The sequence below is a fragment of the Ambystoma mexicanum genome, chromosome 11 (genome assembly GCF_040938575.1).
Source record: "Ambystoma mexicanum isolate Mex_15411 chromosome 11, UKY_AmexF1_1, whole genome shotgun sequence".
NCBI classification, from domain to species: domain Eukaryota; kingdom Metazoa; phylum Chordata; class Amphibia; order Caudata; family Ambystomatidae; genus Ambystoma; species Ambystoma mexicanum.
The window spans coordinates 1,086,439,314-1,086,462,015 of NC_090934.1; the positions used below are offsets into that span (position 1 = coordinate 1,086,439,314).

Below are 22,702 nucleotides of genomic sequence, written 5' to 3' on the forward strand. Positions count from 1 at the left end.
TCAATTTTACAATCAAAGGATCTATGGGGTGGTAATTCTCCTGCCACTTTCTCATCAAATACGTCCCAGAAATCTTTGTAACACTGGGGAAGTTGACCCACTACAGCTCCCACATCATGACCTCCAATTCCAGTCTCAGCCAGAAAACTAGACACGGAATTACTTTGTTTTACCTCTTCCTCTAAGAGACTTCCTGAAAAGCAATTCTCTTTACAAAAATCGGATTGCATGTCAATTGTCCTAGCACTCCAATCAATTAGGGGATTATGGAGAGTAAGCCAAGGCATGCCCAAGATAATCTTCAACAAAGGGGCATCAATTAACTCAAACGAAATTATCTCTTTGTGACCTCCTGATAACTCCAAAGTTAAAGAACCAGTTCTATGAGTAATAGGACCAGAAGATAAACATGTACCATCAACAGCCCTAGCCTGCTCTACAACCTCCTTCAGAATAATTGGAATTCCCAACGATTTGGCCAGACCCCAATCCATGAAATTCCCAGTCGCACCCGAGTCAATCATTACAGGACCATTTCCCTTACACTCCAAATCAAAAAATAAGGATACATTTATGGTTATATGAGGAACCGCTGTCTGCACCGTATTAGCGATCTGTTGTACCTTGACTGCTGAGGAAGAAGTCTTCTTGGGAGTGTAAGGACAGTTTCGTAAAAAGTGCCCACCTCTTCCACAGTATAAACACAGATTATTATCTCTCCTCCTAGTCTTTTCCTCCACTGTTAACGGGCCTCTGATTCTTGGAGATGAATTATTCCCTTTGGGTTTACTCTCTATTTTAGGTCTATCTACTCTAAGTATAGACTTTACATCACTCTGACCATGACGTCTCTCTGCCTTCCTTTCACTCAAACGGAAGTCCAATTGAATAACCAAATCAATCAGACCTTCACAAGTAGGAGGCCGTTCAACTACTCCAGACAAGGCATCCTTTAACTCATCTCTAAGGCCCCGATAAAACAACGAGGCCTGTTTAACCTCGGGCCACTTGCTTTCTAACACAAGGGACTTAAATTGTGTTATATAAGCAATCAAGTCTCTATTACCTTGTTTTAATTCTAAAAGTTCACCATCTACTTCCAGAGATAACTGTCTTCTATCAAACATTTTTCGGAATATCTCTAAAAAACTGGTATAATTTTCTAAAACCCCACTCTTTTGACTCACCAACAACCCAGCCCAAGCAGATGCCTCCCCAGAAAGATATGACAACATAAATGTTATCTTAGAAGCATCCGATGGAAATAATTCTGGTCTACTCATAAGATGTAATTCACATTGTGTTAAGAACACCCTAAATCTCTTGGAATCCCCATGATAACGTTCTGGGGCGCCAAAGGAACTGGCATAATTATACTCCTTACCCCTTCTGCCACTGAAGGCGCCCGTTGTATGTGTGGTAACTGATCTTCTCTTTCTAACTCAGGTGGAGAACCTGCGCCCCCTGAAACCTCATCCTCTCTCCTCTGTTGAATTTGTGTAACTTTAACACTTAAGTCATCTACCTTTTGACTAAGTAAGGCATTTTCATCCCGAGAAATTTTCAACTCCTCCCGTAACTCCCTAATCAAAGATCCTAACATCTCCATGGATTCGTCGGGGTTCATGACAGCTCGGGCGGACTAAATTATTGGCCTTTCATTCTGTCAGGCTGAGAGGTCCTGTATCCGCGGAAGCTGCTGAACCCCCGACAATCCCCCTGAGATGTATTTCCCAGAACTAGTTTTCAATTCAGCTCTGTAAACTACACCCCAAAGGGAAAGGGGGAATGGGACAACAAAACAACACCAGGCAGACTGCGTCAAGGCTAATCAGTGCTGAACCTGCAGAGGATAAAGAATAGCATATACACTTCCTTAATTCACTTACTTAACCTTATGAATGGGAAGACATTAATCCTTAACTAATAATTAAGAATCCTACCTGGTTCTTCTCTTGAAATTTCTTAGAGAAGCGGAAAAGAAGCTGAAAATCTCTCTTACTTGCGATACTTGAAATTCACAGCAACTTCTTACATTAGGCAAAACTGGAAGTCTTAGTTCTTTGTTTGGCTTTTTTCCAACATGCACTGGTAGTTCAATTAGATTGTCTTTAAAATGTTCTTTCTTGTCATTTCAAAACTTTTCAACTATTTATAATTATCTTGAGTCTTTGAATCCTTGAAGAAAGAGGAAACACGTGCTAAATGCACACGCAGGTTATTTCCATTTAAATTATCGATGAACTTCACATAGAAATCTTCCTGGTTGAAGAACACGCGCAAACGGATGAAGACGCGCGATCAAAATAATCCACACGCGCAAAAAGTCCACACGCGCAATAATCCACACGCGCAATAGTCCACACGCGCAATAATCCACACGCGCAATAGTCCACACGCGCAATAATGTTCTCTTGCGAGACACGCGAAATAAAAACACCCGCGCTATTGAGTTCAAACGCGACGAAGTGATTCTCACGCGCAAAATCACTCGCGATGGAAAAACACACGCGATCCTTGTTCCATACGCGACGAAGTGATACTCACACGAAGAAACACTCGCGCTAGGAAATACACGTGCACTCACATGGCACGCGACGAACAGATTCTCGCGCTTTGAACACCCGCGCTAAAAATCACACGCGCTTTGTATTTCACACGCGCTTTGTAGTTCTCACGCAGCGTATAGTTTCTCGCGCTAAGGATCACCCGCGCTATGAAATCGCACACGCTCTTTAGTTCACACGCAGCGTATAGCTTTTCGCGCAAAGGATCACCCGCGCTATAAAACACACGCGCGTTTAAAATTGCACGAGACCAACATCTACTCGCGCTCGGAATACACACACTAGAAAGCACGCGCTCACTTGAATTCGCACGCGACAGTCAAAATCTCGCGCTAAGGAACACCGCACTGGAAACACAAGCGCACTCCGGGAGTTCAATAGTTTTAGTAGAAACACTACTTTTAACGAATTTTCAAGGAGAATGTTATTAAGATGAACAGATTTACAGTAAAAATAAAGTCACTTATCTCCTGAGCGAATTCACAAAGATTTCCTGCTTTTCCTATCTTCAAAAACGAATTCCTGCCAGCTGATGACTTCTCCTGTAACCCCCAAGAAAGTAGCCGCTCAACTGCTGAGATCTGGAGGATAAAATCCACCAGGCCTAATACTAAAGCAGGAGCAGCCACTGAACACGTACTCTCAGATGGGGTTTTGATGATGAAAGGCACAGAGTGACAGTTTAGAATGTTCATTGTTGTTCAGCATTGTCTTCTAGCCAATCAGAGCTGTCACTGTGAGGCTCCATCTTGCCTTGGGTCAGAACCAGGATTCTGAATCAGCAAGTTAAGGCCTAACCAACTATAATGGAAAACTTCCCACCCACACAAAGCTAATCTGAAAAGGATAAATAATAAAAAGGAAACTTGAATAAGAGAAGGAAACCTGACAAAAGTATTCTTCATAGTGGAGGGCTTATGTCATGGTGCACTGTGGGCTTATTTCATGGTGCAATGTGTAAAGTATTCTTCATAGCGGAGGGCGTATGGCATGGTGCAATGTGTAAAGTATTCTTCATAGCGGCAGGCGTATGTCATGTTGCACTGTGTAAAGTATGCACTGTGTAAAGTATTCTTCATAGTGGAGGGTGAATGTCGTGGTGCACTGTGTAAAGTATGCACTGTGTAAAGTATTCTTCATAGTGGAGGGCGTATGTCATGGTGCACTGTGTAAAGTATTCTTCATAGTGGAGAGCGTATGTCATGGTGCACTGGGTAAAGTATTCTTCTTAGCAGAGGGCTTATGTCATGGTGCACTGTGTAAAGTATTCTTCATAGTGGATGGCTTATGTCATGGTGCACTGTGTAAAGTATTCTTCATAGTGGAGGGCTTATGTCATGGTGCACTGTGCGCTTATGTCATGGTGCACTGTGTAAAGTATTCTTCATAGTGGAGGGCTTATGTCATGGTGCACTGTGTAAAGTATTCTTCATAGTGGAGGGCTTATGTCATGGTGCACTGTGTAAATTATTCTTCATAGCGGAGGGCTTATGTCATGGTGCACTGTGCAAAGTATTCTTCATAGCGGAGGGCTTATGTCATGGTGCACTGTGCAAAGTATTCTTCATAGCGGAGGGCGTATGTCATGGTGCACTGTGCAAAATATTCTTAATAGCGGAGGGTGTATGTCATGGTGCACTGTGTAAAGTATTCTTCATAGCGGAGGGCTTATGTCATGGTGCACTGTGTAAAGTTTTCTTCATAGCGGAGGGCTTATGTATTGGTGCACTGTGTTAAGTATTCTTCATAGTGGAGGGCTTATGTCATGGTGCACTGTGTTAAGTATTCTTCATAGTGGAGGGCTTATGTAATGGTGCACTGTGGACTTATGTCATGGTGCACTGTGTAAAGTATTCTTCATAGTGGAGGGCTCATGTCATGGTGCACTGTGTAAAATATTCTTCCTAGCGGAGGGCGTATATCATGGTGCACTGTGGGCTTATGTCATGGTGCACTGTGTAAAGTATTCTTCATAGCAGAGGGCGTATGTCATGGTGCACTGTGTAAAGTATTCTTCATAGCGGAGGGCCTATGTCATGGTGCACTGTGCAAAGTATTCTTCATAGCGGAGGGCGTATGTCATGGTGCACTGTGTAAAGTATTCTTCATAGCAGAGGGCGTATGTCATGGTGCACTGTGTAAAGTATTCTTCATAGTGGAGGGCCTATGTCATGGTGCACTGTGCAAAGTATTCTTCATAGCGGAGGGCGTATGTCATGGTGCACTGTGCAAAGTATTCTTCATAGCGGAGGGCGTATGTCATGGTGCACTGTGTAAAGTATTCTTCATAGCAGAGGGCGTATGTCATGGTGCACTGTGTAAAGTATTCTTCATAGTGGAGGGCCTATGTCATGGTGCACTGTGCAAAGTATTCTTCATAGCGGAGGGCGTATGTCATGGTGCACTGTGTAAAGTATTCTTCATAGCGGAGGGCGTATGTCATGGTGCACTGTGTAAAGTATTCTTCATAGCGGAGGGCCTATGTCTTGGTGCACTGTGTTAAGTATTCTTCATAGTGGAGGGCTTATGTGATGTGCACTGTGTAAAGTATTCTTCATAGCGGAGAGCTTATGTCATGGTGCACTGTGCAAAGTATTCTTCATAGCGGAGGGCTTATGTCATGTTGCACTGTGCAAAGTATTCTTCATAGCGGAGGGCGTATGTCATGGTGCACTGTGCAAAATATTCTTAATAGCGGAGGGCGTATGCCATGGTGCACTGTGTAAAGTATTCTTCATAGCGGAGGGCTTATGCCATGGTGCACTGTGTAAAGTATTCTTCATAGCGGAGGGCTTATGTCTTGGTGCACTGTGTTAAGTATTCTTCATAGTGGAGGGCTTATGTCATGGTGCACTGTGTTAAGTATTCTTCATAGTGGAGGGCTTATGTCATGGTGCACTGTGTTAAATATTCTTCATGGTGGAGGGCTTATGTAAAGGTGCACTGTGGGTTTATGTCATGGTGCACTGTGTAAAGTATTCTTCATAGTTGAGGGCTTATGTCAGGGTGCACTGTGTAAAATATTCTTCATAGCGGAGGGCGTATGTCATGGTGCACTGTGTAAAGTATTCTTCATAGCAGAGGGCGTATGTCATGGTGCACTGTGCAAAGTATTCTTCATAGCGGAGGGCGTATGTCATGGTGCACTGTGTAAAGTATTCTTCATAGCGGAGGGCCTATGTCTTGGTGCACTGTGTTAAGTATTCTTCATAGTGGAGGGCTTATGTGATGTGCACTGTGTAAAGTATTCTTCATAGCGGAGGGCTTATGTCATGGTGCACTGTGCAAAGTATTCTTCATAGCGGAGGGCTTATGTCATGTTGCACTGTGCAAAGTATTCTTCATAGCGGAGGGCGTATGTCATGGTGCACTGTGCAAAATATTCTTAATAGCGGAGGGCATATGCCATGGTGCACTGTGTAAAGTATTCTTCATAGCGGAGGGCTTATGTCATGGTGCACTGTGTAAATTATTCTTCATAGCGGAGGGCTTATGTCTTGGTGCACTGTGTTAAGTATTCTTCTTAGTGGAGGGCTTGTGTCATGGTGCACTGTGTTAAATATTCTTCATGGTGGAGGGCTTATGTAAAGGTGCACTGTGGGTTTATGTCATGGTGCACTGTGTAAAGTATTCTTCATAGTTGAGGGCTTATGTCATGGTGCACTGTGTAAAATATTCTTCATAGCGGAGGGCGTATGTCATGGTGCACTGTGTAAAGTATTCTTCATAGCGGAGGGCTTATGTCATGGTGCACTGTGTAAAGTATTCTTCATAGCGGAGGGCTTATGTCTTGGTGCACTGTGTTAAGTATTCTTCATAGTGGAGGGCTTATGTCATGGTGCACTGTGTTAAGTATTCTTCATAGTGGAGGGCTTACGTCATGGTGCACTGTGTTAAATATTCTTCATGGTGGAGGGCTTATGTAAAGGTGCACTGTGGGTTTATGTCATGGTGCACTGTGTAAAGTACTCTTCATAGTTGAGGGCTTATGTCATGGTGCACTGTGTAAAATATTCTTCATAGCGGAGGGCGTATGTCATGGTGCATTGTGTAAAGTATTCTTCATAGCGGAGGGCGTATGTCATGGTGCACTGTGTAAAGTATTCTTCATAGTGGAGGGCTTATGTAATGGTGCACTGTGGGCTTATGTCATGGTGCACTGTAAAGTATTCTTCATAGCGGAGGGCTTATGTCATGTTGCACTGTGTAAATTATTCTTCATAGCGGAGGGCTTATGTCATGGTGCACTGTGCAAAGTATTCTTCATAGCGGAGGGCGTATGTCATGGTGCACTGTGTATATTCTTCATAGTGGAGGGGAGGGCGTGGAGGGCTTATGTCATGCGGCGCTGTTTGGCGTCAAATTCAGAATCAGAAGGACATGCTGTCAACATTCACCAAAAAACAGGCAATTTGTTGATGGCATTGGGAAAGCCATGGTGTAGCAAATGATTTCCAGTCCTAGTGGACCGGCATTTTAAAGTGGATTTCAGGGAAAACACAGCAAGTCCCGCACTGCCATGAATGAGCCAAAGACGGTGTTTTGGGTTTCTATGGAGATCGATATTTCATCAAAAGCACAGTAGTACACAATAAGCAGGCTGACGTGCAATCACATACATATTTACTGTTCTAAATGTATTTCTGAGATCTGATGTAACTTGAAATGGTCACCAATATATACATTAATTTGTGATCCTCTTCGTTTAAAGCTAGGATGACCAGATTTTTTATTTTAAAAAACAAGACAGGTCATAGAAATAAATGTAGGACTAAAGTAAATACAAATACGTGAGTCCTACTTCTATGTCGCTGGTCTTTTGCAGGGGGGCGCCAGAGGTGCCAGGGGAAGCGGGGGGGGGGTGTGTGTGTGCTCACAGGTACACTCCTCACATTGGAGGAGAGCCCCTGGGAGGGGAAGGGAGAGGAAATGGGGGTGTGAAAAGCATTTCACGCCCCCATTCGCGCAGGAAGCGTTGCGTCGGGACCCGGTTTCGGGATTTTGAAATCGGGTCCTCTCAAAACCCAGACGGGGTTTATAAAGTAAAAAAACTCCTGGGACCCCGGAACAGAGGGTGATTTCCCTGGACTGTCCCGGAAAAACCGGGACATCTGGTCACCCTATTTAAAGCAACAAAGTATTTGTATTTGTATTTATTTATTTGTATTGCGCACCTTGCCCGGAGGCTTGCGGGCGCATGTTTAGTAGGCAGTTACAAGTTGCAGAGGAGAAGTTACTGGTTCCAGGAGAAGGGGTTAACAGTTACATAGGTAGTGATACAGTATAACATGAACGGTGAAAATGACAATGATACAGTATAACATAACGGGTGAAAATGACATAGATAATAACAACAAAGTAGCAGTACCCAAGGTTACAGTAGAAGGGTACGCGCTGTGAGCAGTTACAAATTTACAGGATGTCTTGTTCCCGTAACCAAAGTTTAGCTTTGGTTTTGAATACGTGGCAAAGCGGAATGTTCCTTAGTGCATTGGGGAGTGAGTTCCAGAGCTTGGCAGCAAGGACCGGAAAACTTGACCCTCCTGCCGAGCGTAATTTGAAGCTGGGGATGTCCAAAGTGTGCGCCTGGGCAGCTCTCAAGGGTCTGGTGGCTGTGTGATGCGAGAAACGTGATGTTAAGTAGGCTGGAGCTGCATTGTTCTGTGCCTTGTGTGTGAGCACAAGTGATTTGAGTGATATGCGGTGCAAGATAGGTGACCACTGGATGTTGCGTCTGATAGTGGCTATATGATTCCGTCTAGGTATGTTGAATGCTGCCCTAATGGCGTTGTTTTGTGTGAACTGTAGTTTGTCCAGATTTCTTTGGCTCGTCCCAAGGTATAGGGCATTGCAATAGTCTATTTTGGATAAGATGAGGGTTCTCGCGAGGGTCAGACAATTGTCTGGAGTCAGGAATGGCCTGCAGGCTGTAATCAATTTGCAGGTGTAGGACGATGCAGAGACAACTGCATTGGTTTGTCGTGTGAGGGACAGGGTAGAATCAAGGTAGATTCCTAGGGTTTTGGTGACATTGGCCACTTTGATGTCAATCCCGTCAATAGTGAAGGAATTGTAGTTGGCGTCAAGTTTCGCGAGTTTAGTTTGGGAGCCCAGGATGATTAACTCTGTTTTTTCGTCGTTAAGGCAGAGCCCATGATTGGCCATCCAGGCCTGGATGACGGAGTAGACCGTATTAAGAGATTTTGAATCGGTTACAAAATCACCAGTGATAGGGATGAGTATCTGGGTGTCATCCGCATAATTAGTGTAGGAGACACCCAGATAATCAAGGATATCAAAGAGTGGTTTAGTAAACACATTGTAAAGGGTGGGAGATACACAGGATCCTTGTGGGACTCCACAGGGGACGTGGGAGGGGTCAGCCGCTGCTAGTGGAGAGAAGACCCTCATGGTTCTGTTGGCAAGGAATGAACTGATCCAAGAAGTGGCTGCTTCCGAGAAGTGGGCGGCGATTTTGAGATGATGACAGAGAATTTGGTGGTCAACCAGGTCGAAGGCAGCTGAGAGATCAAGGAGGAGCAGGAGTGCCAATTTGCCCTTGTCTTTCAGGTCCTCGATTTGGGTTTTCAGGTCCAGTAAAGCTGTCTCAGTGCCATGCCTGGGACGGAAACCAGATTGTCTCAGCCCTAGTAGATTGTTGCGTTCGAGATACTCCTGGATTTGGAGATAGGCTGCGCGGTCAAGGATTTTAAGCAGGAAAGGCACAGTGGTGATGGGCCTGTAGTTTGAAGGGTTGCTGGGGTCAAGATTGGCTTTTTTAATTAATGGTATGACCCAGGCATCCTTAAGGTTGTCAGGTACGGTGCTTGATTCAAAGGAGGCATTTATGAAGGAGGTAATAAATGGGGCGAGCTTGGGTGCGGCTTCCTTAATGATGACAGCGGGGCATGCATCACCTTGGCAATTGGAAGGTTTTAGTTTAGATATAATGATTTCTACTTCCTTGATGGAGAGGGGAGAGAAGCTGAATGGTTTGAAGTTGTGTTTGAGTGCTTGTATTTTATAATTCAGGGTGGTGCTCGTTGAACTTGAGAGGTGGTTTTTTTTTGCTTTGATTTTAGTTTGGAGAGTGGTGATTTTGTCTAGTAAAGCATTTTGGATGTTTGTACACCAATCAGTGTCAGGGGTACACTTATTGAGAGGAGCGATAGGGGACTCCAGTTCCTTAAGTATCTTAAACAGTTCCTTAGTGTTAGAGCGGGCTTGGGTGATTCTTTTATTATAAGCTTCCTTTTTGGCAGCAAGGATGGCTTCTTTATAGGCCAGGGTGGCTAGCGTAAGATTATTTTTGTTGGCCAGGGAGGGGATACTTTTCCATGAGGCCTCTGCTTTTCTTTTTTCTTTGCGTAGGTCACGTAGTTGCGGAGTGAACCAAGAGTTCAAGTGGGTCCGTGGTTTTTGTTTACGCAGTTTGATAGGGGCGATAGTATTAAGGGCTTTTAGCATAACACGATTATAAGTGTCTACTAATGCTGTGGGGTCAGTGCAGGACTCTGAAGCTGCGTGCAATAATGGGAGGATGAGTGGTAAGAGTTTCTCAACAGTGATGTCTTTTTTATTCCGTGTGCGCGTGGGCGGTGCGAGGTTTTGTGTGTCCTCAGGAGGGCTAGTGTTAATAGAGAACGAAATAAGATGGTGGTCAGACCAAGCGCAGGGGGAAACAGTAATATCATTAAGGGCACAGTTCATGTCGGCAATCCAGTCAAGAGTACGACCTTTGATGTGGGTGGGCTCTGTGACATGTTGTGTGAAGCCGAAATCAGTCAGGACATTTGCAAGATCTGAGGCTTTGGTGTCATTCTTGTCCAAGTAACCCAGGTTGAAGTCGCCCAGGATGATGATTTGGGAACTAGGCTTCGCACTGGATGCTAGAATAGAGGAGATGTCTTCAACGAAGGTAGGTGTGGGTCCAGGAGGCCTGTAAATTAGGTGAACAGTGGCTGTGTGATTGGGCGAGATAGATAGTTTGAGAGAAAGCGATTCAGCTGAGTGTAACTGAAGGCTGTCCGCAATTCTGATGTTAAGCGTATTCTTGAATATGACGGCTAAGCCGCCGCCCTTAGTTTGGTTGGTATCTCTGTCGCACCTGATTATGGTGTAGTTGTCAGGGATAGCGAGTGTCAGAGAGGGTCCAGAGGCTGTGTGCAGCCAAGTTTCCGTGACTGCAAGTAGGTCCAGGTTGTCTGAGACAATGAGATCAGCAATATCAAGGGCGTGAGCTTGGATAGAACGTGCGTTTATAAGAGCACCTTTGAGCTTAGGGACCGTGGTAACGTTGTCTTGTTGAGTATTCGAGGTAGGAGTAAAAAGGTGTTGTGGTTTGTGAGGGCTGGAACTGCAGGTGTTGCCTGATGCAGGGCTGGTAGTGTGGTAAGACCAATGTGTGCATCTAGATGCTAATTTGTGGTTCCTGATTGATAAGGCACAAGGTAGGCTAGGTTGGGTAGTAGCAACTGAGGTAGCGTAGTGAGCCTGTATGCTGTCGTTAGAGGGATTGTAGGATAGAGGTGTGGTGGGGCGCGAATCGTGGTAGCTAGTGCCAGTGGCTGTATTAATTGTTGCAGCGAGTGGGTACTGTGATACGAGGCGCAAGCGAGAACCAAGCCTCAAGTTTCTACTGAGAATTGTGCAGGGGTAGGTGTTGATGATATCATGGCAGGTATGCCTGAAGGGCTGGCGAGAGACAGGAGAGGAGGGTGGGCTGGTTCTTGAGTTCAATCTGGTGTTTCTCATAGCAGTTGTACAAGGTTGGTTAGGTGTTGGTCTAGTAGTGAAGTGGCGTATCCAAAGTGCTGGATCATCCAGGTACGGATTCGCAGGTGTCATGGTGCTGAGCCACAAGGAAGGGGTGGTAGTTCCCATAAATGAGCTAGTGTAGGAGTCTTGGTTTGGATGAGGGTTGGGTTGGCTAGTCCAATATCTGCTGTATGTATACAGTAAGTGGAGGAGGGTTGATAAGCACCAATACATGATGTGGGTGTTGCTAGTACGCAGGGTAGCAGGTGTGGTTAGTTAGTGACCAGAGGCACAACACACTAATATTGCAGAAAAGAGTAATTGTGCAACATAAACAAATTTCACAAATGGAGAATAAACTAAACACCCTTTCCAACATATTTTAGAACTAGTACAATTATATAAACAAACTCCAGTCCTAGAATATTTAGGGAAAGTGTTGGAAAGTGGCTTACAAAAAATATCGAGTCACCCTCAATGTTTTTTTCCCAGCGATTATATCACTGGATACCGCTCAGAGCCCATTTTATATTATTGTTCAGTGATAACCATTACGTTTGATCAGATATTTAATTCCATAACATGTTTTAAAAGGAATTTTCATTAGCGGATCAGAAGGGCACCCTCTACTTACGGGACACATTTTGCAGGATTCAAGGTTTACTCATAATATTCCCCAGCTGCTGTAGGCAAATGGCACACCAGAGCTCTCCAGATGCATTTCCATGTCTCCATCCTTGCATTAGGATATTGACAGTCTCCTTCCATGTCTTTCCTCCAGCTGTGATCCCTCTGACGGACTCCGAACACAAGCTGCTGCCTTTGCACTTCGCCGTGGATCCTGGGAATGATTGGGAGTGGGGGAAAGACGACAACGATAACACCCGATTGGCCAGGTAAGAACTCCTACGTTGTGTCAGCCTAAAACCATTCAAACGCAGCCAAAACTTGGATTCTTGCGGTGCGGATCCCCAAGGGAACACACCAGAGGTTTGACAGACACCTTTGTAGAGTGGTGGTGCAGGGAGTTGCTGTATTCAGTTCCTCCACATTTGCCCAAGGCTTGTGGATGTGTATGGGTGGCGAAAATCGCAACTTAGCATCACCACATTTTGAGGGGTGGGGGTTATAATCACTTTGTGTAATGCCACTGCTAGGTTATCAACATCTCTGCTTTCCACAGTTGGCTAGTGTGTGTATGTGAGAAGGTTCTGTTGTTCATTTGACCACCATTAGGGTTATTCTAATTGATGCTTTTGACCCCCATTGGAAGCTAGGAAAGTTCTACTGTTTCACTTGTCCATACAAGGTAGAATAACATTCTGCCTGATGAATAACCATTACGCAACTAGTGTCTCATAGACAATAGATGTAACCCCAATAATATACTATCTAGACTATGGCCCCCCATTACTAGTACAGCTGGAACCCGCTGGTGCTACCGGCGGGTTGCTGCCATACCCGTGATACCGGATCCACCACCTGACTCCCCGGTGCCTTCTTGGGAGGATAGCTCAATGGCAACGTGCTTGCCTTTGAAGCAAGACAACACGGAGCAACACAGGTTTGATTCCCAGGTCCGCGCTTAGAAACCTCTGCATTAAGTGTGTTATAAATATGATATGATAGGTTATCATCGGGAAATTACAAGTCCCAGCGGAGCGGGAAGTCAGGCGGCAGGTTTTATAACTCCCCATTCCCATGGTGTCCCATAAGACTCCATTGAACTCCATAGGAATAGGGACTCGGAAGCACTGGCACCGTTGCTAACGGTGCCGGTGCTCCCATGGCAACTCCGCCTGCCGGGCCGGTGCGCCCGGCAGGATCAGACCTGTCGGCGCAGAAGCCCCATCAGGCAGCCTCGTTGTTTGGCAGTCCCGAAACAAGGGAGCCGGTAAGCTTACCAGCACACTGTTTTACGGACTGCCACACTCATAATGAGGCCCTATATGTACATTTGTGCAAGCAGGATGTCAGGGAAGACACACTTGTGACAAGAAGAAAGTGTAAAATATATGTGAAATGAAATGTCTGGCTCCCAGGTCGTCTTATATTCTTTTAGTAATGGACGCTTCTGTACAATGCTTCCTGAAAGGCGTAGTGTTAGCAAACAAATATTAGAAGTGATGAGCAGCATTTGCCCATCAAAATCTATTTACCCTTCGGAGCTACCTGAGGAAATATATATATGAGCAAGACTTGTGATGTCAGTTAACATTGCATTTGTAGTGTGGTAGACATTGGAGGAGGGAAATACTACATGCAAACTATTTGTTATCTACACTAACAATGTAATTGGCAATGTTTTCAGACTCTACATTGTGTTACATTTCTTCGAACTGATTATACTGCCACAAAGTGACCACTGAATCCAGAATAGGTCTGGAGCCAGTCAATGGCGCAAATGTCTTTCATTCAAAACCCAAGAATTTAGAGGGCCTTCAGACTCCCTCAGCGTTAAACTCATAACCCACAATCCCACCCCTCAATGCCTTTCTCCACCGCTTGTGTCTTGAGGTGGAGGGTGAAATGAATGGCTTAGAAATGAGAATAGAATTTAAGTAGTTCTTCAGTTCCCTTCCAAGGCTGGGCCTGGCTCTTTCCCAGTGGTTGGATAGGTCTTTGTTTGCTGTATTACAAAGGATGGCTGCCAACTGAAATGCAAAGCTCAAACAAAGAAGTCTCTTGCATAGGAACACACGGATGGCGCCAAGTCAAAAGCTAAACTCCAGAAATGAAGAGCATGTCTTGTGTCTTCTGCCCTCAGGAAACTCCTGGGCTCTTCCCAGACACTCACAGTCTTTGGGTGGAGGTGGGCTCTCTGGATGTTCTTTTCCTTTGGTAGCTCTCTAATAGTTGGGCGATGTCTGTTCTGGAGAATAGGACTGCTGAGAGGTGTGTTCGCTAGTAGTAGAATGCGCTGAGGCCTGGCCCTCCTCTGACCTGGAGGCCTGGGGCATGAAGCAGGAGAGAGGTAACTAGTATTCGCCCCTAGTTTCCTACTAGACCTTTTCCACCTCTATCGCACAGGGTCCTTACTCTCACTCAGCAACCCACTCTCTCTGGAATGCCTTTTCATGTTTGCCTACCTGCACTCTCTTGCCACATGCTCACTCCTCCACCCATTCTGGACTCACCTTGTAGGACTAGCCGCCTTCCAGCCCCACCACACTCTGGTGTTCCTCTGCTTCCTCAGTCTGTCTCTCTCTCTCCCTCCCAATCTCCTCCTGATGTTTGTCTGTCTGTCTTCTTCCACCACCTCCTTCCACTAGTCTCTTTGCTCTTCTTTGACCCCTTAATTGTTTCCCTTAGTCGTATGATGTTCTCCTTACGTCTTCCAGCCGGTGTTGCTCATATTGCTCATCGCCCCCTCTTTTCTAATTCAAACCATCTCTCTAGCTTTACCCACCTACTTCTCTTTGGATATATTCCTCTCTTCTCTCCCCTCTTCCAACCACATGACTCTCCTCATCCTATTTCCCCTCTTCTCGCTTCTTTTCCAAATGCCCTCAGTGGCTTTCCTGAGCCAGGTCCTTTTATCCCCCAACCAGCCAGGCCTGGAGCTGGGATGGCATGGACTGCACCTGTTCAGGCTACATTGGGAGTGTGTATGATTGGTTACTGTGTTTTGGGACTACAGATCTCTCAGCAGAGGGTAAAGGGGAAGTACTTTCACCCGCGGGCCGCGGTATTAAGATACTGGGCTGCTATGTTGGTATTCCACTTGATCTGCACCAGGCTTCTGAAGCACTCTGGCAGCTTTCTGCGGCTCCTCCTCTCTGTGGACCACACCCTCCCCATGTCGGGTCTCTGTCAGTTACGTGGGTGATCGTGAGATCACTCCTGCTCGCGGCTTTTGCATTTCAGATCCAATGCTAAGACCTTTCCCGCATAGCTGAGTGCTTCTGTAGCAATGATGTTATTGCAGGGGCTGAGGAACCTTTGCTGTCCTCCTGACACCTTAAGAGCTTTCACCACATATCGACATGACGAACCCTTGGCTTGTGGCAGCGCCTGGCCCCCTTAACAGCCCCATCGGTCACCCTTAGGTTTACTCAAGGGACTTTGTAAGGGTACCTTAAATTGGCAGACTACACACTTTGGGAATGCCATTTTAAAAGGTAGAAAAAATGGTGAAAGGGTTTTAAAGGGTAAAAGTATCCTTAACACTTTCAAAAATTGCTAAAATTATTTTTTTACAGTGATATATACACACGCAAAAATAAGAAAGTCCATTTGAGCCAAGTCACACTTTCCACAACGCCATCTAGTAGCCATCACTGGAAGTTCACCTCCAGTTCTGAGCCACAACAGCAAGGCATTGTGGGTATGAAAATTAGCTCCAATGCAAACCTTTTTATCCTTGAAATTGTCTTTGTCTAAGAGGGCAGTGCTACTTTATACAAGCTTAATCAACCCAAGATAGACATAAAGTATCACTGCCCTCTTAGACAAAGACAATTTCCTGGAGAAAAAGGTTTGCATGTGAGCTAATTTGCAAACCCACAATGCCTTGCTGTTGTGGCTCAGAAATTGAGCTAACTTCCAGCGATGGCTACTAGGTGGCATTGTGGAAGGTGTGACGTGGCTGAAATGGACTTTCCTATTTTCACATTTTATGTGAAACGGTTTTTTCCAAACCTTTTTAAAGCCACCATAACTTTCTTGGTGTTATATGTATATGTATACATTGCATGGCAGCCTGAAATATCTGTATAAAAGCCTGGAAATGTTATGTATGTTATAGCTTCTCTTAAAGTACAAAATGAAAACTTGTTTTAATGCATTTTATGAAAATGTTTAAATAATGTTTTAGCCACCCATTCAAAGATGCATACTAGCTTTCTAAATCCATACGCATTTTGCATTGATTGTATGGACCAGAAAATTGAAGATCTTTCACAATAAGGGAGCAAGAGGCCCGGTGCCACTACTTGGTCACGGAACTCCTCAGTGACTTGCACTATCCTTATAAAGTAGGGTAGGGGGTATTTTATCCCATACATAAATTGAAAACATGCAGGGGTGCACTGGCCTACAGGAAACACTGGAGATATCCCGGTAGGCCTCTCCATCCTGGGCCGCTTTTGTGTGTTAATCTATTTTATTTGCAAATTTCCTCCTAGGAAAAGGGTTGGGCTTGATGAAAATGTGTAATTTGGGGCCACTTTCAAAATTATTCGCAGGGCTTCCTTTGAGTCCCAGTCCACCCGCAAACATGACAAATATATACATATTTGTATACAAATCCTGTAAAAAGCAGTTGACGCCTGCAGGTTTGGCAATGCTTACGAATGCATTTACAGGCGCCTTTCCGCAGGTGTGTGCCCCCTGCCATTTGCCCACAGCAGGCAGGTAGAGGCCACGGCGTGATGCTCTCCCAAGGGACCTCTTACAGCACCGTCAGCAGATCCCTGAGCAAAGCTAAAGGCTTCCTGCATATCCCCAGCTTGCCTTTGACGTCTGCAAGTGCTCCCCCCAGGGAAACCTGTCTGTACCAACCCGGAAGTTGCACGCTCTGTTAAAAGAAAGCATTCGTAGCACATCCTGGGAAGGGAAATGCACAGCGGTATTGATTTTCTGTACATGCTCACCACACTGGGGAAAATGACGCGTGTGTAGTGTGTTAAGTTCTTCTTCATTGTAGGTTAAGCAGATGAGATCATGGGAGACCTGTACTCTAAGGACCAGACTTGGAGGAACTTTAAAAAAAAGTCGTTCCTATAAGACTCGGTATTATTTGTAACAATGTGTTAGGACAAACCTTAGATTATGATTTGAAAACTCTAATAATGGCAGATGATGAACTTTCGGATGATCTATGCATTTCACAACGAAAATGACTATTTGATTGGCAAAAAGCTAATATTAAGAGGGTGGAAGTCACGGTTGTCACCGGAGGTGGATGTTTGGGTGGATGAAATGATGAAATTGGCTGATATGGAGAGAATAATTTATAGACGCAAGAAAATAACATCTTTTTTGAAAGGATTCGGGGGAAGTTCCTTGACATGTACTAGCTGTGGTCTGATTGAATTTTGGAGGGTGGGAGTTTGAAAAGGGAGGGGGGTTATACCTCCACTATCTAATGTTTGTAATTGATTTCTGTAATTGTTTGAACTTTATAAATTGTAAATAAAAAATAATTACAAAAAAAGTAGTTCCTGGGATCCTGCAAAATGTTTTGGGCCCCCACAGATTCCTTCTACAGCCTGAATCGTCCCGAAATGTCCTTTAAGAGGCACACATCTGCAGAGAATGTCTGGAAATTCAGAGAAGGTTCAGGTTCTTTCCGCAAGAAGGGAGAAGAGTGTTGGGAAAGTGGAGCGCTAGGCTGAAACTGGACAGCGGGGGAAAAGGAAAGCAAGGCCTATGTTTCTTTCAAAGATATCCACATAAGACAGTACATTAAACAATTCAGTAACATTGCTCAGTAGGTTAATGCACCTGCTGCAGAGCTCTGTGAGTGACCTTCAGATCGTGCGTTCGAACGTGTTAGAAATGACGCAGCATTTCCTCTTTCTGATGTTGATGAAATAGGACAGGCAAAGACGATGGTTGTCGCATTTTATGTCAGACCTGCAGAGTCAGTCAGTGTCACAAAGTTGGATTGCATTTATCAACGTGGCTTCTTAGAGGAAAAGCGAAACATTTGCCGGGGGGCGGGGGGGTACACACAAATATATGTTATGATATGATAAGTAATTTATAACACGTCTGTACACAAGTGTTTCTAGGCGCGACAAGACAAGGAAGGGAGGACAGATGGAGGACAAAACAGCAATCTTTCTAGGCCTTCTGTCATTATATCACGCAAGTGAGGGGGTAAGGGGACAAGTGTCAAGGGGGGAGTTGGAAGGGGGGAGGGAAGAGTGCAAAGTAACTAGTAAGTGCAGCCACGAGGTGGCTCATGGGTGCAGAGAGTCAGGGGACTATAGGGTTGCAGATACAGTCCCTTAAGTGGTTGGGAGGCCCAGAGGCAGTGCAGTTGTGCAGGAGCCTGGTCCCGTAAATTCAGTGGGTGGCCAGGTAACCAGTATGTGCAGCAGACAGGGACATCAGCAAGGGAGAGGGAGAGACAAAGAAGAAGCGAAGAGGAAGGTCTTGAGTTGCTTCAGGAACCTGAGGTGGTCCTGCTGAAGTTTGAGAGAGTAAGGGAAACTGTTCCAGAGAGAGGCCCCAGCCCAGGACAGAGATCTACCCCCCACTCTCTGCCTGGAGAAGCGCCTCACCCGCAGAGAGTTGGAAGTAGATGAGTGGAGGCCTCGAGAAGGAAAGTGCATAGGAAGAAAGAGTTGGATGTAGTGTGGTTCCTGGCACCAGAAAGCCTTGTGGGTGATGCAGAGGGTCTTGAACTTGATCCTCACAGCCACAAGGGGCCAGTGGAGAGATTTCTGGGCTGGAGAGATGAGAAATACTACCAGGCAGTGCACATAAAATGAGGCACAACTTCGGCGTATACTTTGAGGCAGCTCAGACAAAATGGGGAGTGCCCCGTGGCACATCAAGCTTTGGATTAGGGTGATCAGCTGATTGGGCAGGAGAGCCAAATACCAGCGTGGGCAAATCCAGAGACTGGGAGAAAATATCTGGATGAACAGGCTTCAGCATGGACCAATCAATAGCCTTGGGAGGATATCAAAGTGACAATGTCACAGCATGAGAGTGGGAGACACAGTCAGATTGAGAGAAGAACATCATGGCGAGGAAATCTTCAGAAATTGCCAAATATCAGCAAATGGGAAAGTGGTGCGTGGTGCACAGGACTGAGGACCAGCATGGTGGTAAATCTACAGGGCAGAGTTAGTCCACGTTCAGGGAGTTCCTACCGCCACACTGGGGATCTTGAGCATTTATCGTAGGCGGTGGTTTACCTGAGCTCAATCCTCAAATCTTTAAAGGTAAAATGGAGGAACTACCTCCTGCCACTTCCCGAAGGTATTTCCCCCGCTCACCCTCCAAACTCCTAGCAGCAATTCCATTAACCGTTTTTTCTCCTGCATCTCCATACTCGTAACCAGTGGTGGAAATGAAAAAAATGTAAAGGGGGATCCCACACGGGCCCCAGTATGGGTGTAGTTTGGAGGTAGGGGCGGATAGCCGAGGAGGCAGAGTGCCGAGGAGGCGGAGCTGACAGTTGGACTCCACTCAAAGGAAATGTTCAAAATAATATTTAAAAAATTGTGCAATTTCTTTCATGCTGCTTCTTTCCAAACTCCACACTGTACATCAATTCCACTTTAAATCACTTCCATGGCAGTGGTGGACCCAAAATACTGTTGGTAATGCGGTGCTTTTTAGTACATTAAGGGATCCATAGACACACTCTACAGTAGAAGGCTGCCAGGTTAGCTCAGCAGGTTGCGATGTTATATATTGAAAACTGGTTGTTAATCGTAGGACTTTTTGCAATTCCTTATAAAAAAAACAACTGCTATAAAATGTGTTTGGCCAGGGGATGTGTTGGGCTGGTCGTTTGCTTATATTGAGGGCAGAGGTTGGGTTATTTCTGCCGCTGTAGTGAAAATCCAAAGTTGGCACCCATGAACCCACAGTTTAATTTCCTAAAAACTGATGTCAGCACAACAGAAGCATTTATTTGTGATTAACCAGTTTGACAAGCATATAACATCTTTATAAATACAACCTGTGATAAAACACAAGGGGGCACACAAATTACAGAGTAGGTGTGCTAGTCCAACAAAAAAATTTAAACAAATAAAAGGAAACTAGTGAATTCAAGCAGCACTTTTCAGTTTCAAAATCACTTTTGTTTTTCGATGAAGTGTGAAAGGCACATTTGTAAAACAATAGTGTGCCCAGCATGTAGAAAGCCTGCTTTCAACATTGATGCCCGCTCCCAGTTATATTCATGGCCCATTTATTCCTGTGGTGTCCCTTTCAGGCCAGAAGAAAGAAAACAGGCTGAGCGAATAGAAACTGCAGACGCGCGAATGACAGGCGGTGAAAGGAGCACAGTGCAGATGAGATCACCGAGCTCCCAGCTTCCCTCGGCGAAGCTGAGGGATCGGTATAGCCTGGTCAGGGCTGAGACAGACCGGGTCCGACATCCGGCCAGACATCTGATGCCGGATCTCAGAAATGGCAGGTACCGGCCCATTGGCCAGCACTGCCCGTAACAAGGCCATTAGTGCATAAGTCGGGTTTGGCAATCATGTGAGCATAAAGGGGTATGGGGCAACTAGGAGGGACATATAGAAGTGTAACCAGTAGTTCAGATTGGTCCCCCAATTATGTATAGATGGGCAGATTATTTGCCAATTTCCCTGGTGTGGTATCACATGAAATGGGCTTAGATGCCTCGAAGAGATTTCAAGGTACTATTACTGCATTAATGTCCATGTTGTATTTGTGATCTTTTTTACACTGCTGTTTAAAGGTTCCATCCATAGCTCGCATCTCATTGGTACCCAAATGCACTTCCATCCTTTTCTTACTCCCACAAAGTTAATATGTTGACCTTTTCCCTAGGCTTTCTGGGTATCTGTAAAGGTGAGAGAACTGCCACCTAAGTGCTGTCTGTGTATAGCTTGCAGAGTTCCATCATTGTGAGCTTAATCTACAAAGTACTGCTTCTTCCATAGAATTGATCATTTTATACTGCAGTTTAGCTAGCTTTTATCATAATACTTGAATAGGTTTTGCCATTTTAACTACCCTTTTGTTTAGTCTGCTTCCTCAAAGCCAAAGTAATTCTCATTTTGGGCATGGAGGGGAGGATGGTTTCTGATCTTCTTCCCAAGACATCTCCATCCTTATTGCCACCTGTGCCGTCATGCCGCGCCAGGTAAATGAAAGTATTTGAATTAATTTTTTAAAGGTTTGCCTTTTTTTGCTTTAAAGCTAGAAAAATTAGTTGGGAGCTATAAATACTTTGAGATAGTCTGACAAATGATTCTGAAGGCTATTTCCAAAAGCTACAAAAACTGTGTAGAATTCAAACAATGCCAGATTTTTAAATCATCCTAAATACTGTGATGAATCGGATGCTGTCATGACTTCCTTCCTGGCCATGACCTCTTCCTATGTTGCCAGGGGATGGCAGAAGCTACCCGATCCTGACCCTGGGGATAGCTATACGAGGGAGGATCACATGGGGGAGACAGCTTCAGGTAGAATATCATGGCCTCATTAGATGAGACATGTAATCCCCCTTTTTCTTTTGAAAATACCCCATTCGTGCACAATGCCATAATGACATATTGTCATACCTCCTATTATCCTGCTAAGAAGGTTACTCAAAACCTTTTTTCACAAAATCTGTATGCAAGCCGTCAACATCTGACTTGCCTTTTAAGACTCATGAAAACACCTTCTCAGGCTATACATACAAGTCGTCCAGAACTGACTTGCCCTTAAAGAGCACTGAGAACACTTGCCAGACTTTACATGCAAGTCATAAAGAATGGACTTCAATTCCCATAAATACGAGAATACTGTGACAAAGAAGATAAGTGCAGTAATGCAGATCAAAGGAGGCGAGGTCATACCTGTGGTGGGGAAATTTAAACAGGCAAAGCCTCTGACAGGGGTGCACTGCTAGCAGAAGAACGCTGCTCCTCTCAGTATTGACCAAGAGACCTTAGGGCTGGAGAGTGTTTTGTGAAGCCGACTTCCTCGCCTACAAGGAGAAGGGAAGCTGACCACAAGCAAGAACCTGCTGTGGGAACACCAGAAGCAGACAGAAGGCTTCTGGGTGTTTGCAGGTGTTGGAAGGCAGCCTCCACTTTACAGAAGCCCAAAATTATGCAGAAAAGCCGAGCAGGAGTCGCAAGAGAGCAGCGAAGCGAGAAACAGAGGTGGTGAGAAGGAAATGCTGAACGGCCACCTCTGGGTTGCTGCGAGAGAAACAGAATATGCCAGCAAGACCATGTGAGTCCAAAAAAGGGCAGTCCAGAAGCAGGCAGAGGTAAGGAATGGAGTAGAACTCAAGCTGTCGAAGTGAGCGAAGTCAATCAGAGGCAGCGATCATACAGCCAAAGCCTCCCTTATGTGCACGTCGGGGGCGTGACTTCTCAAGCACAACAGATGATGTAACCACGTGACCACAATGGGCAACGCAGCGCTGATGCCTAGAACAATGCCTTCCAAAGCATACGGCGGCCGAAGCCCATCTCCAGGGCAACCGCTAACGCCAAAATAACAGTGCAGCTGAATTATAACGGCATGCAGTAAGAGGAACCTTGGGAGTAGCAGGCTGAGGCCAAGAAAGGGAATGGAAGCTGGAACCGTAACACTATGCCCTCTTCTCCACCTACTACCTTCCTCTCCTACCCTCAAACCTCTCAACTACTACTACTTGCACTCTATCACCACCCTCCTGCCTCCCTCTATCTCTCTCTCTCCCAGAAACCTAC

General features: G+C 45.3%; 1 protein-coding gene across 2 annotated transcripts in view; it reads left to right on the forward strand.

Moving 5' to 3' along the window:
- Positions 1-22,702, forward strand: part of OTUD7A (OTU deubiquitinase 7A) — a 1,296,873-nt gene that overhangs the window by 1,250,802 nt on the left and 23,369 nt on the right. For both annotated transcript variants that reach the window (XM_069624347.1, XM_069624348.1), the window contains one exon: positions 12,106-12,220. In XM_069624347.1, coding sequence (XP_069480448.1) covers positions 12,106-12,220 — 115 coding nt within the window. The remainder of the gene's footprint in view (positions 1-12,105; positions 12,221-22,702) is intronic.